Below are 14,088 nucleotides of genomic sequence, written 5' to 3' on the forward strand. Positions count from 1 at the left end.
TGTGTGTGCAAGTAGAGAGAGGTGTCAGTCCCTGGGTGCCTACAGTGTCAGTGTGTGTGCTATGCGTTGCCTCTTTGCCAAGGCCAGGCCATACTGCGCATGCCTCTGTCTGCCTACAGGGAGTGGCTCAGGGGATTCCTCGTCTGAGTCGCTCTGTCCCTGTGGGGACCTTGACAATGGTGGGGGGCTGTATGGCCCTCCCCTATCCTATTCCTGCTGCAGCTGTTTCAGCAAGATCATATTGTGTAGCATGGCACATACTATCAACATGTGTGCACATGTGACTGAAGAGTACTGCAAGGCTCCACCAGATATGTCCAGGTAGTGGAACAATGACTTGAGAATCCCAAACACATGCTCTATAATGATCCTGGTTTGTGGGTGTGCTTCATTATGGCGTTTTGCATGGGTGTGTGAGTGATTTCTGATGGGTGTCATCATCCACAGCTCCAGAGCATAGTTAGCATCCTTCACCATATGGCCATACAGGATGTCCCCCCTGGCAAATCCCTTATACAGCTGTGAAGAATGCCAGATGTGGGAGTCGTTATAACTTCCAGGGCTGCCAGCACACACATTCATGATAATGCCCTGGGCATTGCACATGACCTGGCATTTGATGGAGGGGAATCCCTTGCGGTTTATGTAGACCATACCCTGCTCACAGGGTGGTGCTTTGTTGTGGATGTGCATGCAGTCTATGGCACCCAGTACATCCAGATATTCAGCTACACAGTGGAAGAGATGCATATTGCTGGTCAATTCCTCATGGATGTTAGGGAAGTATATGTGGTCATGAGCATTTGGTAGCATGGCATCCAGGAACTGTTAGAGTACTCTGGATGCAGATGCCGGTGACACCCCCATGATATTCCCAGTAGGTCTTTGGAAAGTACCTGTAGCTAGTATTCTTAAGGCTACACATACCTTAGTATCCACTGGGATGGGTTCGACTCTGTTCATTTTGGATGTGAGACGAGGCTGGCACAGCTTCACAATTTGCTGAAGTATGTCCCTGTCCACTCTGTAGTGATCTACTATCTCCAGGTCATGTAGCCCTGGTAGGTTACCCTGGGTCTGAACACTCTTCTCCTCCTCCTGAGTCTGGGGCAGTTGTCAGCAGTATCCTCCTCAACACTGTCAGCCTCCAGCACATACTGATGTATCAAAGCTATGGCAGCCCCTAGTATTTTGTCAGTTAAAATTAAAAGGTTTACTCCAAAGGTGCAGAGTTTGTTGGAGAAACCAGATTGAGGGGTGCTTGCATACTTTATAGTGGTGTGCTGCAACTGCTGCTTGTGTGATTGGGTCTATGATACATTCCAGCTACCAGCTATATTACTCATGACTTTGAAATGGCCACTGTGAGTGTTAGAGGCATTAGTGGTAATCTGTGCATGTTTGCCTTTATTCTGCTGTTGCCTTTCTTTTAATTATTTTTTACTTACATCTCCCCTCACTTTCAGCGATGCAGCTACCTGCCAGCTGTATTATTATGTGCTTTGCCTGTCCATTGTAAGTTGCAAGAGTCCTGTATTATTGATTTCTACTTCATTTCTCCTTTATTGTGCTGTTGCCCTTTAATTTTTTTTACATCTCCTCCCATTTTCAGCTATGCAGCCACCTGTCAGCTGTATTAATGAGTGCTTTCAATGGCCCATTGTGTGCTGCAGTATCCCATATTGCTGTTTGTACTGCATTTTCTTTGTTCTGCTATTTCCTTTTACTTTCCCCATGTCCTTTCTGTTTAATCCCTGGCGCCCTGCTCAGACCCATTTAGCTAGTGTAAACAGCAAGAAATGGCCCTCCTCTGGGTGCATACATACTCCTCAGTTCATAGAATAAGACTATACAGCCTGAGACACACACCCTCACTTAGCTGTGCTTAGCTAAGCCCAAACCCAGCCAACAGAGCTCCAATGGGCTTACAGCAAGCATGACACACCCCCTTTTCATGTTAGTTGCTCTTCCTGTCTACATGGTGGTGTCAGAGCACCTACACGGTTAGGCGCAGTGTGACACAGAAGAAATTTGTGACTCAGTAAAAGTCCCCTTGTTAACATACCACACTGCCTTAATCCCTAGTTACTGCACTTCACATGAGCCTTCCCCCTTAGCAACCACTGTTCCCTGCCATTGTTTACTTTCTGCATGCTATTGACTATAATGGCAGAATGCAGTTTTCTGTAATACTCCTGTCCCCCCCCCTTTTTTTTTATTTTCTGCTCCTTCCTGTTTGCGTACCACTTCCCACACATTCAATGGCCGAGATCAGCCAACAAAAATAAAAGTTTATTTTTTATTCATAGGGAGCAGTTTTGCATGCCATTGGCCATATATTTGGCCATTGGCATGCATAACTACTCTAATACATGCTTTATTGAGAGCTTACATGCCTCCGTTGTGTTTTTTGCAGAAATGTATTCGGTTAGTAACTGAATACATTTCTGCAACTAACACTGTTCCTACACGGAGACCTGGCAGGTTGGTGAATCACTAATTCACCTCATTTGCATGGTTTTCACCAGCAAATGAGGTGATTAGCAACCTGCGTGGGTTTCCATGCAGGAACAGTGTTAGAGCGCTTGTGCACATCAAAACGGGATGTACCGGGATCGTGAGGAGGCCATTTTCCATGTAGGAGCAACTGCACTTTTGCTCCACAGAAAATATTCATTCGTGAATCTTGGGGTTTGACTATTTAAATAAGGAAATAATTGATGTACGCTTGTGATTTAAATACATATCAGCTCTGTGGTTTGCTTCTCATTGTTTACCATAAATGTCTTCTAAATACCTTTGAATGAGACTCAAACTTTGGGTTTATGTCTGGATGACTGCCACGCTTTGGTTTGTGATATAGCAGCAATATAGCTTTGTCCTTTAAGTACTTCTTTGGTAAAAATAAGCTGCATTTGATATGTAGTTAATCTGAGATAAAGTTTTTGATCCTATCTAGAGAATGGAAGTGTTTGTGGAAGGAGGCAAGCCCTCAAGTTTCAACAGACAATACACTGTCACATCATTGAGATGTTAAATTATTTAATGAACGTTTTTTTCATCTTCACTCAATATAATTATAATTATATGTCTGTAATAGATTCTTTGGACTGTTGGAAATGCCCAGAAGATCAATGGCCTAATGAAAACCATGATGCCTGCATTCCAAAAGTGATTGAGTTCCTAACATACGAGGAACCCCTGGGTACAATTCTTGCTGTCATTGCTCTGTTCATGACTCTGCTGAATGCCTCAGTTCTGGGGATTTTTATTAAACAAAGAGACACACCAATTGTCAAAGCCAACAACCGTGAACTCAGTTACCTACTTCTTCTTGGGCTCATGCTGTGTTTTCTATGCTCCTTAATATTTATTGGTAATCCAACAGCAGTAACATGCATACTTCGGCAAACCATATTTGGTGTAATATTTTCCCTCAGCATCTCTTTAGTTTTGGCAAAAACCATTATTGTTGTCATTGCTTTCAAAGCAGCAAGACCAGACAGTAAACTGCAAGGACTGCTGGGACCAACTGTACCTAAGTTAGTGGTCTTCTTTTGTTCCATTGGGCAACTTATTATATGTGCTTCTTGGATGTTAAGCAACCCTCCTTTTGTAGATTACAATGCAAAATATGCAAGTGGGAAGATAATAATTGAGTGCAATGAACACAATGTAGTATTTTTTCATTGCATGTTGGGATATCTGGGGGGTTTAGCTGTTGTGTGCTTTGTATTTGCTTTCTTGGCAAGAAATTTGCCTGACACATTTAATGAGGCCAATTTTATTACCTTTAGCATGCTAGTATTTGTCAGTGTCTGGGTGTCCTTTATACCTGCATACCTGAGCACACAGGGCAAATACATGGTTGCAGTGGAGATATTTGCAATCTTAGCCTCAAGTGCAGGATTACTCAGCTGTATATTTTTACCTAAATGTTACATTATTTTACTGCAACCTGAAAAAAATACAAGAAAATATTTACTAGGTTCAATTTAGTAACCAAGTTTAACACCAATAAAATAATTGCAGTGCTGTATTATTAAGTATGTATTGTATTTTAACATGGCATTTATTTGACTTAAGTAATCTGAAAGATAGGTAACCATAAAGCAGTTCTTTGCAGATACTTGGATGGTGCAGCAGTAGAGCTGTTGCAGTGCAGATAGAGTTTCTCCAGTTCGATCCTTGGTTGGTGTACCTTCTGTGCGGAGTCTGCATGTCCTCCCTGCATTTGTGTGGGTATGCTCCGGTTTCCTCCAACATTACAAGGACAGGTGTTTAAAGTGTTTCTGCCTGGGCATCTGCTGAAAATTGGCTTTGTTCCAAATCAGACATTCCTGATAAACAAATGTTAAATAAATAAAATACTACCTGCAAGAAATGGTGGGATGTATGAAACTGTATATCAACTAAAATATTATGAAGTACTGAAGAATATAAGAATAAATAACGACAAAAGTAATGCATGCTACATAGGCTAGACAGTCATAAAACTCTGAGAGTAAGCCTGGTTATAGTTATTTGTCTGTATCTCAGATATGCAAATACGTGTGAAGAGGATTGTCAAGCAGAAGTCAGATCCTTGCGTTTTCTCTTCATGACAGTCAAGCATTTTTAAAATCCTCTTTTATCACTTTTAAATTTTATTTCTTTTAAAGTGAATGAGATTCTGAGAACTCATAAAAGGAAGATTTCTGGGATTATATACAGAAGCTGAGCAAGATATTTAGTGTTTTCTAGTCCTGCTAGTGGTATCATCCATGAATTATTAAGCAAAATCACTCAGGACTTGACTTTTTTTCTACTACATCCCAATGTCTAATGGCAATGGGCTAAAATATTTCAGTCAAGTAGGTATGTCACTATAACAAAAGAGTCTATCTCATGTAATTCTGAACAGTAATAGAACCTTCTGCGACATGCTGGCAGTAACGGTAAGTATCCCATTTAAGGCGAATCTAGCTTTTATCACAAATCACAATACAGTCATTGCCTAAAATTTACAGTTAATATGAGATCTTGGTGCTCTATCACTATATGGACCACCATGACAAGGTCAACCTGTCATGTACAGTAGAGAATGATTTAACATGATCAAATAGAGATCAAGCTATCCATTTACATTAGATATAGATTAGAAGTTGGTCAGATCCTGGTACTGGAGATGAATTTTTCAAATTGTCAATGAAAGAGAACAGAATGCAGTCTTCTTCTCATTGGTCATCTAAGCAGCGGCATAACTTATTTTCCAGAGTTAGATTGTTAGTCATTTCAGACATCTGACACTAAGTGATATTAGATAAAGTTCACTTAAGACCAAATGGAAGTTGTAGGCATCATGACACTGTGGGGTACTCATAGGTCCTCCATCAGTGACACAATCTAGAGATTTCCCCCTTTCCATGTTTTTTCATTTTTTATTACCTATATTGCATTTTCACAAACCCAAAGCACACAGACTTTAAGCGTATCATTAAAGTGCTTAAATCTTATAAAACAATTATTATTCAGAGAAAAAACAGATGTCAGTAGATAAACCACAATACACAGTCCAGTACCATAGAAGTAACTCAGAAACTGATAAAACACTTACCTCTTAAACCTTTCTCTACAATATTTTTATATGAGTGAAAACTAGTGCCACATTCCCATTTATCTTCAGTTTGCTGGCTCTACTGTTAAATTATTACACTATGTTAGTTTCTAGACCTGCTCTTGACAATGCATCACAGCCTTTGTTCCTCGACATAATCTTTGTAGGTCAACCTTTATTTCTATATTTATTCTTCACAATATATTACACTTCTGATGGAAAAATCTAGAAAGATACAGGAACAGTGATTACAGAGTTGCATTTCAAGACTTTTTTTCACATGTAAATACTGTCTATATAATCAGCATTCAGATGTCTAGATTGATACATACATATACAGGCAAATACACACACACACACACACACACACACACACACACACACACACACACACACACACACACACACACACACAAACACATATACTGAAAATAACAAATGAAAATAAAAACCTGTTCCACGCGTAAGTGCCAGCCCTGTTGCTTTGATCTATTTCAAGAGTTGCAGAGAGGAGCATGATGCTACATTCAGGCAGAGAAAACAATTTTTAATTTAAGTATGTTGCAGTCTCAGCACATGCATGCACATCTTCATGCACACAACCTTGTTGAACACAGCTGCCACATTTCCTCTTGTGCTTGTCACAATTAATTAATTCTGCAGCTTATTCAAAGCACGTTACATTTGTACAAGTTATGGATACAAACTACCCCTTAAAAAGAGAATAGTAGTGCAGTCACACCTGCTTTCTGATAGGCCGCCTGCCTGTGAAATAACTTTAAACAAGTGAATTTATTAATGTAGCAAATCTGCTTAAAAAATACAATAATGATAATAATAATAATAATAATAATAATAATAATAATAATAATTATTCACTATCCAAAGAAAGCATATTCCAGGAAGATGCTGCAATGTGAGTTTTTGCCATTTCATGACTAAACTGCTATATATATATATATATATATATATATATATATATATATATATATATATATATATATATATATATATATATATATATATATATATATATATATATATATATATATATATGGATTCCATACACTAGATCGAAGGTTCACTACTTCGAAATAGTGTATGGAATGCACACTGCAGCGAAAGTGCACTTAATCGAAAGTGCACTTACGCGAAGTTCAGTACAATGAATGGGCGTTGTACTGAACTTCCATGCAGTACTCACGGACCTTAGGGTTAGGGCACGGGTCATGGTAAGGGGATAGCCCTCAGGCTATCCCCTTACCATGACCCATGCCCTAACCCTAAGGTCCGTGATGACTGCAGCACAATGAAGGCCATAGCAATGTCCTCCACTATGGTGCGATAGTCACAAACCTTAGGGTTAGGGCATGGGTTAGGGTAAGGGGATAACTTTACTAACTATCCCCTTACCCTAACCCGTACCCTAACCCTAAGGTCCGTGAGTATCACACCATAGTGAAGGACATAGCTTGTTTATTGATGTCCTCCACTGTGCTGTGGTAATTTCAGTGAAGTGCACTTTCGTGGAAGTTCACTTTCGTTAAAGTGAACTTTCGTGTAAGTGAGGCTTCCTATTACAAGTTCGAAGTTGGGAACTTTCATTCTTGTAATAGGAATCCATATATATATATATATATATATATATATATATATATATATATATATATATATATATTAACTATGATGTTTCCATCACAAATCCATTCTTTCTAATCCACAAGCTGTTTTTAACAACACAGTTTCATATTTGTGATATCCCAAAAGGAGAAGCAATGAACTCTACTTTTTGCAATAAAATTCTGATAAGTACTCACAGTGTGTATGTATCATTAATATGAAAAATACAAATAAAGTTATATTATGATAAACTTGTACGTGTCACACTTGTTCACACACGCACACACACACACACACACGCACAAACACACACACAGACACACACACACACACACACACACACACACACACACACACACACACACGCATACATGCAGTCATATTGCCATCACCCTGCCCTGCATGGGTAATCTAACAACTGCTGATGATTTGTGCTTCCATTTGCTCTCTCCTGCAGCACCTTGGCTGCTAACTGAATCAGGTCAAGGCACCATACCTCTATTCTTTTGAGTGAACAGTTTATGAAAGAAATATACAATTGTAAAGTAATACAAAAACAGGAATATCTCTATTATTGTTACTGTACATTGAAATGACATGATAACTGCAGAGTCAATACAAAGGACTATCATCATAGACTATCTGTTTTATGACAGAAAGGAAGAGTCAGGATTAACATATGAATACTATATACAAATAACCTATTACAGCAGCAGGTGCTACAGCACATCTCAGAGCTGTTCACAAAATTAGTAGAAAATTATTTTACATCAACTGTAAGATTAACTTCTTGCAATGGTGGGCACCCATCAAAGTCTGTGTGATGTCCATGAAGTGTGAAACACAAAGACAAATTTATTATAGGTTCATAGGTAGGTACTAGGCTATCAGCCCAAGGGCCTACGTAAGCCTAGTCAACAAGGTTTCCTGGCTTATGCCACCCAAGAAAGTTATTTTCCTGTGCCACTGTCAAGCAGAGATACAGAAGTGATCCCCAGGGTGTATTTCCTATTTCCCATCAACTCATCAAGATTTTTCTTGAAGAGTGCTAATGAAGAACTTTGCTTGACATAGATGGGTAGCCTGTTCCAGAGTATGGAAAGTTTCTGGGACTGGAATCTATCCATCCAGCATGTCCTGTTTATTGTGGTGACAAGGTTTAGGTCCCTAGAGCATGTAGCTCGGAGGGATTGGGATTTCTTTAGGTGTAGCATGTCCAGCAGCTCTGGGTTTGACATAGCTTTATTTGTTAGGCAGAGATCACCTCGGAGTTAGCGATATGCTATGGAGTAAAGCTGGAGTTTTTTGAGATGGTCAGTGTAGGGCATGTGTTTGAGGCCAGTAATCCTCTTTGTGATGTACTTCTGGGGCGTTTCCAGCTACTACAGATGTCTTGTGAGGTACATTCCAAAAGGGGCATTGTACTCTATAACGGGTCTAATGAGTGTCGAATAGAGGGGCACAATGACCTCTTATTTCCTGGATGCGAAACCTTTTATGATGAGGTGTGCCATGTAGAAGGACTTCTTGACTACTGTGGTGATGTGACTATCAAAGGACAGACTACTGTCCACCTGGTTCCTAAGGTCTCTTATCACACATTCAGTGTTAAGTAGACTGCTGTCTATGAAGTAGTTCATGGGTACAGAGTTTTTACCAAAGGGGATGACAGTGCACTTTTTGGCATTGAGCTTGAGGCCACGGCTCTGACACCAGGCATCTGTCTCAGAGAGGCCCTTTTGTAGGATTTCCACATCATTTGGGGACTAGACTATGGTTCCTAGTTTGCAGTCATCTGTGAACTTTGTTAGCCAGAGGCCTTCTGTGTAATCCTGTACTTCAGAGAAGTAGATGCCAAACAGGAGAGGTCCCAGGACTGAACCCTGTGGTACTCCACTTGACACTGGTTTGAAGTCAGATTTGGAGTGTGCAACTTTTACAGTGTGGGTTCTGTCAGTGAGCCAGTTAGCAACCCATGTTTTGACGTAGGGATTTATACCTAGTTTAGTGGGTTTAGCTATAATTCCAGAATGGGGGATGGTGTTGAAAGCCTTGGTGAGGTCAAGATAAGCTGTGTGAACCACCTTACCCTCATCTATGGCTTTGGTGACTGCCTCAAGGAAGTCGATCAGGTCAGGAGGCATTATCTGCCTTTCACAAACCCAAACTGGGTGAGATCCAGAGTTTGGAGATTACCAATGTCTTTGTTTTTGAATTCCATGATAATATGTTCCATGGCCTTGTAGACCAGGCACATCAGGCTAACAGGGTGATAGTTCCCGGGATCAGTGGTGGCGCCCCCTTTGTGGAGTGGCCTAACTGTTGCTGTATGCCATTCAGTGGGCACAAAGCCTCATGTGAGGCTATGATTGAACATGGTGCTTAGGTGGGGAGCCAGTTTGTTCTGAAGTTTGTGTAAAATGCAGCCTGGAATGTTGTCCAGTCCCATGGATGCTGTGTTTTTGGCTTTAGAGAGTGCAGCTTTTACCTGTGTAGTTGTGATTACAGGGACTCTGCATTCTTCCTGTATAGGTATGGACCCTTTAGGGAGTGGGGGGTGGGGGGTGGGGGTAAAGTTAGCACTGAGCCTATCTGCCAGGATTTTGGCAATATCAATTGGTTCTGTAATTTTTGAGCCGTTGTGCTGTAACTCAGAGCAGATTTGGGTGTTGCCATTGAGATTCTTGACATAGCTATAGAATGCTTTGTGATTGTCCTTAGAATCAGTGGTGATTTTGTTTTCATAGCTAGCTTTGGAGGATCTTATAAGGGATCTCAGCTTCTTACTGAGGCTGACCAGGGAGCTCCTCCACTCATGGGATTTTACTCTCTTTTGCAACAATTTCTTCCTTATGTTGTATGGTTTGTTTATGGTAGGGAACCACCAGATTGGCTTCCTTTTTTTGGAGGATAGCGTCTGGGTTCTTTGTGGGATCACACAACCCATGCACTCGTGTAAGTGCTTATAGAGTGCATTTGTGTAGGATTCAGCAGTCGTAACTGTATTGTCCATCAGCATGGGTGTCATGAAGTTCACCACTTCTATCTTAAGAAGCATGAAGTTGGCTTTGGAGAAATTTTGTACCATGGTTTCCTTAATGGTGGGTGGGGGCAGGATGTGGATATCAAGGGTGATTAGCTTATGGTTGGATCGGACCAACAAGGAGTTGACTTCAGGTGTGGAACACTGGTCACTCATGCTGGTAATGACTAGGTCTAGGATATTGTTGCCCCTGGTCGGGGCATGGATAAGTTGATCCAGGGCATTGGAGTTTATGAATTCCAGAAAGCATTGTGGGAAGGAATTGGTACACGAGTAGTTTTCCCAGTTAATGTTGGGGTAGTTGAAATCACCTATTATTAGGGTGTTTGGTTGAACCCTAATATTTTCCAGTACATCAAGAAAAGAGGAGTGGGAATCCTGGGGAATGGTGAGGGATCTGTAGCAAGCTACAATTTGGATTGCAGTTTTGCCCAGAGTTAGTTGCACTTGGATAACCTCAGATGCATTATGCTGAGCAACTAGCCTGGAGGTGTGGATATCCTTAATGAATATGTACACACGTCCGCCTTTGGTGTTCCGGTCCAGGTTACATGGCCGAAAAGTGTGGTATGAGTTATAGCCTGGTAGTGCAGGGGTGCTCTCTGGAGCCTTGAACCAGGTCTCAGTCACTGCACAGATATTGATGTTCTCCATTTTAAGGAGTGCCTTGAGTGAGTGCATTTTGAGATTTAGACTTCTAGCATTGAGTAGCATTACCCTCAGTTTTTGCTTGCCTGTTCCTGTTACAGTGGTGAATTTTCCATTTGAACCTTGCCTAAAAAGGCACTACAGGGGTGGCAAGAGCCTTAGCCAGTATCCGGAATCCCAGGGGAGACAGGTGCAGGTCATCTCTGACAAAGCATTGTGGTCTGTCGACCATGTCATCCCAAGCAGACAGATACTGGATCCCCTTAGAATGACACCAGAAGCTTAGCCAATTGTTGAAGTCAATCATTTTGTCCTTGTACTGCAGTATCATTCTGGGTGATGGCAGAATGCTAATCAGGGCTAGGGTCATACCTGCCTGGGCTACAAGATCAGATAGCTCTTCCATGTCTCTTTTCATGTAGTCCAGGAAGGGAGGTATGTCTCAGGTCGTTCACACCAACATGGACAATGATAGAGTCATATCTGTACTTGTTGTGGAGTGACCTGAGTGCGTGAGTTATGTGGCGGATCCTGGCACCCGACAGGCAGCTGATAGTAACCTTCTCCTTGTTTAGCCTGGTGAGTGGGACATCAGTGTGCCTGACTATAGAGTCACCTATGACTAGTGTGTTGGATATGTTGTTTTGCCTTATTGGCTGTGGTTGAGTGGCACACTGAGTCTGTGGGCTGTGTGTCATTTGGGTTATGTTGGAGGGTGGCAGTTGCTTGCATTTCTGCTTTGGAGGTCTCTGTTGCTTGGGCAGATTATTAGTGAGAGCCTCCGCGAATGTTTTTGTGTTTCTATGTGTGGATTTTGGTGGTGTAGATTTAGTGAGACTATGTGATAAGTGTGGTGTGGTGCAAGTGTTTACCTTCTCCTCTTGAATGTCAAGTTCAGTCTTGGTTGGAGAGAGGTTTACCTCCAGTTTGGTTAGATAAGTGCATCTCTCACAGGTTGTAGTGTTGAGTGGTAGGAGGAGAGGGTCGTCTGTGTACATGAGGCAATTTCTACATTGCCCCAAGATGCCCAGATTCATCAGATAGACAGGAGAGAACACTGGGAGCTGACCCTTGGACATGCCTGAATAAAAAACTATTTTCCTCTAGATAAGTGAGGAAAGTGAGTATAAGAGCTGTTTTTCTCTAAGCAAGTAAGGAAAGTAAGTGCAAAAACTGTTTTCCTCTAGTTAATGAGGAAGGCTGAGTGCTAATAAAAGAATGGAGAAAATAGATGGCAGATTCTGAATGGTTAAATATATTGAATATATTGAATTCCATACCTGTGGTCATAAGTCAAAACCTTCTGCTGTGAAGTAAAGGGATGGAGAATGGGCAGGAATAACTGAAACATGGCCTAGTATGGCTACAGGAGGAAATTCTTATAGTATAAGTAAGTAATAAATTTATATGCAGGTTATGAGTATGCCACGTTTACTAATAGTTGTTAAGTCAGCTCTGAAAAGTAGTTTGGGATTGCATTCTATAGCAGTCACTTTTATGATATACCTGAAGATTTCATTTGGAAGCTTTTATATTCATTTATTACTGCCGTTGTTGCCAGAGTTTACAGTAGTGAAAGGTAGTTCTTGTTCTACTGAAGAATGGAGGATCCCCTCTTCAGCACTGTTCTCTTCTCCTCTGTAAGAACAGGACAAATCTTGTTTCTGCTAGTCATTAGTTTTGCCACTTGTCTTGAGTCTTGCTCATATGAATGCTAAAAGTGAGTTAAGGGTCCAGCCAGGACAGAGATATTCAGATTCCTGAACAGTGTCATTTAAAGGTGCGGAAGATAAGTTGACCTCTCTATTTTCTGTGGTCATTTAGCAGTCTTGCATTACATCCAAGCAAAATCTCTTGTTTTTTGTAAAACTCAATGGAAATGTCCTCTACAGAAAATGACTATAACATTGTGAGAATATTGTAGGTTAGCCTGTTTGAAACAAGGAATGGTGAGTAGTCCATTCTTAATAAGGCCAGCACACTAATATAAATGAATGCCAAGGGCTGGTGGATTTTTACTGAATGTATAACAGGGAAAACAGAAGCAGTCATTTGATGAAGCCCTGTTAGGTGCTTCAAGACAAGGTTGTTGCAGAGCATATGAATTTGCTCATTTATTTTTTAAAAGGTATCATCTGCTATATCCATTCAGCAATGAAGATATAAGGGTCACAACCAAACCTAGACAACTGTTATAGCAACAGATTATTGTATTCAGAATCTAAATTCTCTCATGCCCCCACAGTCATCCATAATGCACTGTATGAGTCCATGTATTTGTAAGTGTGATTATATTTTCTATACCCATGATGCTCGTCACACAAAAGCCCATGAGAGGCAACATGTTTTTAGCTTGCTTGAGGCAATCATTCCCAGCAAATTGGAGAAGGTGGGAGGGTAACTTATAAACTAACAAAAGTTCAGTAAAGTAGTCTGTGCTCATTTAGTGGGAGGAAAGCACCTGCCCTTATACTGAGATCATGGCAACAAGTTCTGACTAGCCAGATATAAGACAACCAGAAAGGAAGAAATCTGTGAATGTGGTTTGAACCAGAACCCCAGAGCCAGGCGAGCCAGATTTATTTCTGATTCTTCCAGAGCTGGAACTAAGCTGAAAATTATGGACAGAACAGCTGGGACTAGTGCTGTGCCAGGCAAAGGCTGGTAGAAAGGAAGTATTACAATTCTCAGAGAGAAATCGTTTGTTTTCATTTATCATTTAAAGAGTAGATAACAGATAAGTTAAGAGGGAGACCACAACATTCCTTGAAAATTCCTTGCAAGAAAGATATTTGGGATGGAAAACTTGTTAACATGAGATATATCACTATAACACTGTAACTGCGAGTGTAATCATATGGAGAGTTGGAGAGAAGACAACTGTATGAAGGGAAAAGTGTGAGGGGAAGTATATATGAATGTGAGCATGTGTGTGCAAGTGTGTGTGTATCTGTCTGTCTATATCTATCTATATATCTGTCTATCTATATCTATATATATATATATATATATATATATATATATACATATATATATATATATATATATATATATATATATATATATATATATATATATACACACATACACACACACACACACACACACACACACACACACACACACACACACACACACACACACGCATGCGCATGCATGCACGCACACACACATATATATA

At 40.6% G+C, this 14,088-nt stretch overlaps 1 protein-coding gene across 1 annotated transcript in view; it reads left to right on the forward strand.

Moving 5' to 3' along the window:
- The window catches only part of LOC122794886 (vomeronasal type-2 receptor 26-like), a 282,948-nt gene extending 278,949 nt beyond the window's left edge, over window positions 1-3,999 (forward strand). The window contains exon 4 of the mRNA XM_044063485.1: window positions 3,101-3,999. Within this exon, the coding sequence (XP_043919420.1) occupies window positions 3,101-3,999 (899 nt within the window). The remainder of the gene's footprint in view (window positions 1-3,100) is intronic.
- Window positions 4,000-14,088: the final 10,089 nt, after the last annotated feature.

The sequence above is a fragment of the Protopterus annectens genome, chromosome 2.part1 (genome assembly GCF_019279795.1).
Source record: "Protopterus annectens isolate FY-2018-M chromosome 2.part1, PAN1.0, whole genome shotgun sequence".
Classification (NCBI taxonomy): Eukaryota; Metazoa; Chordata; order Ceratodontiformes; family Protopteridae; genus Protopterus; species Protopterus annectens.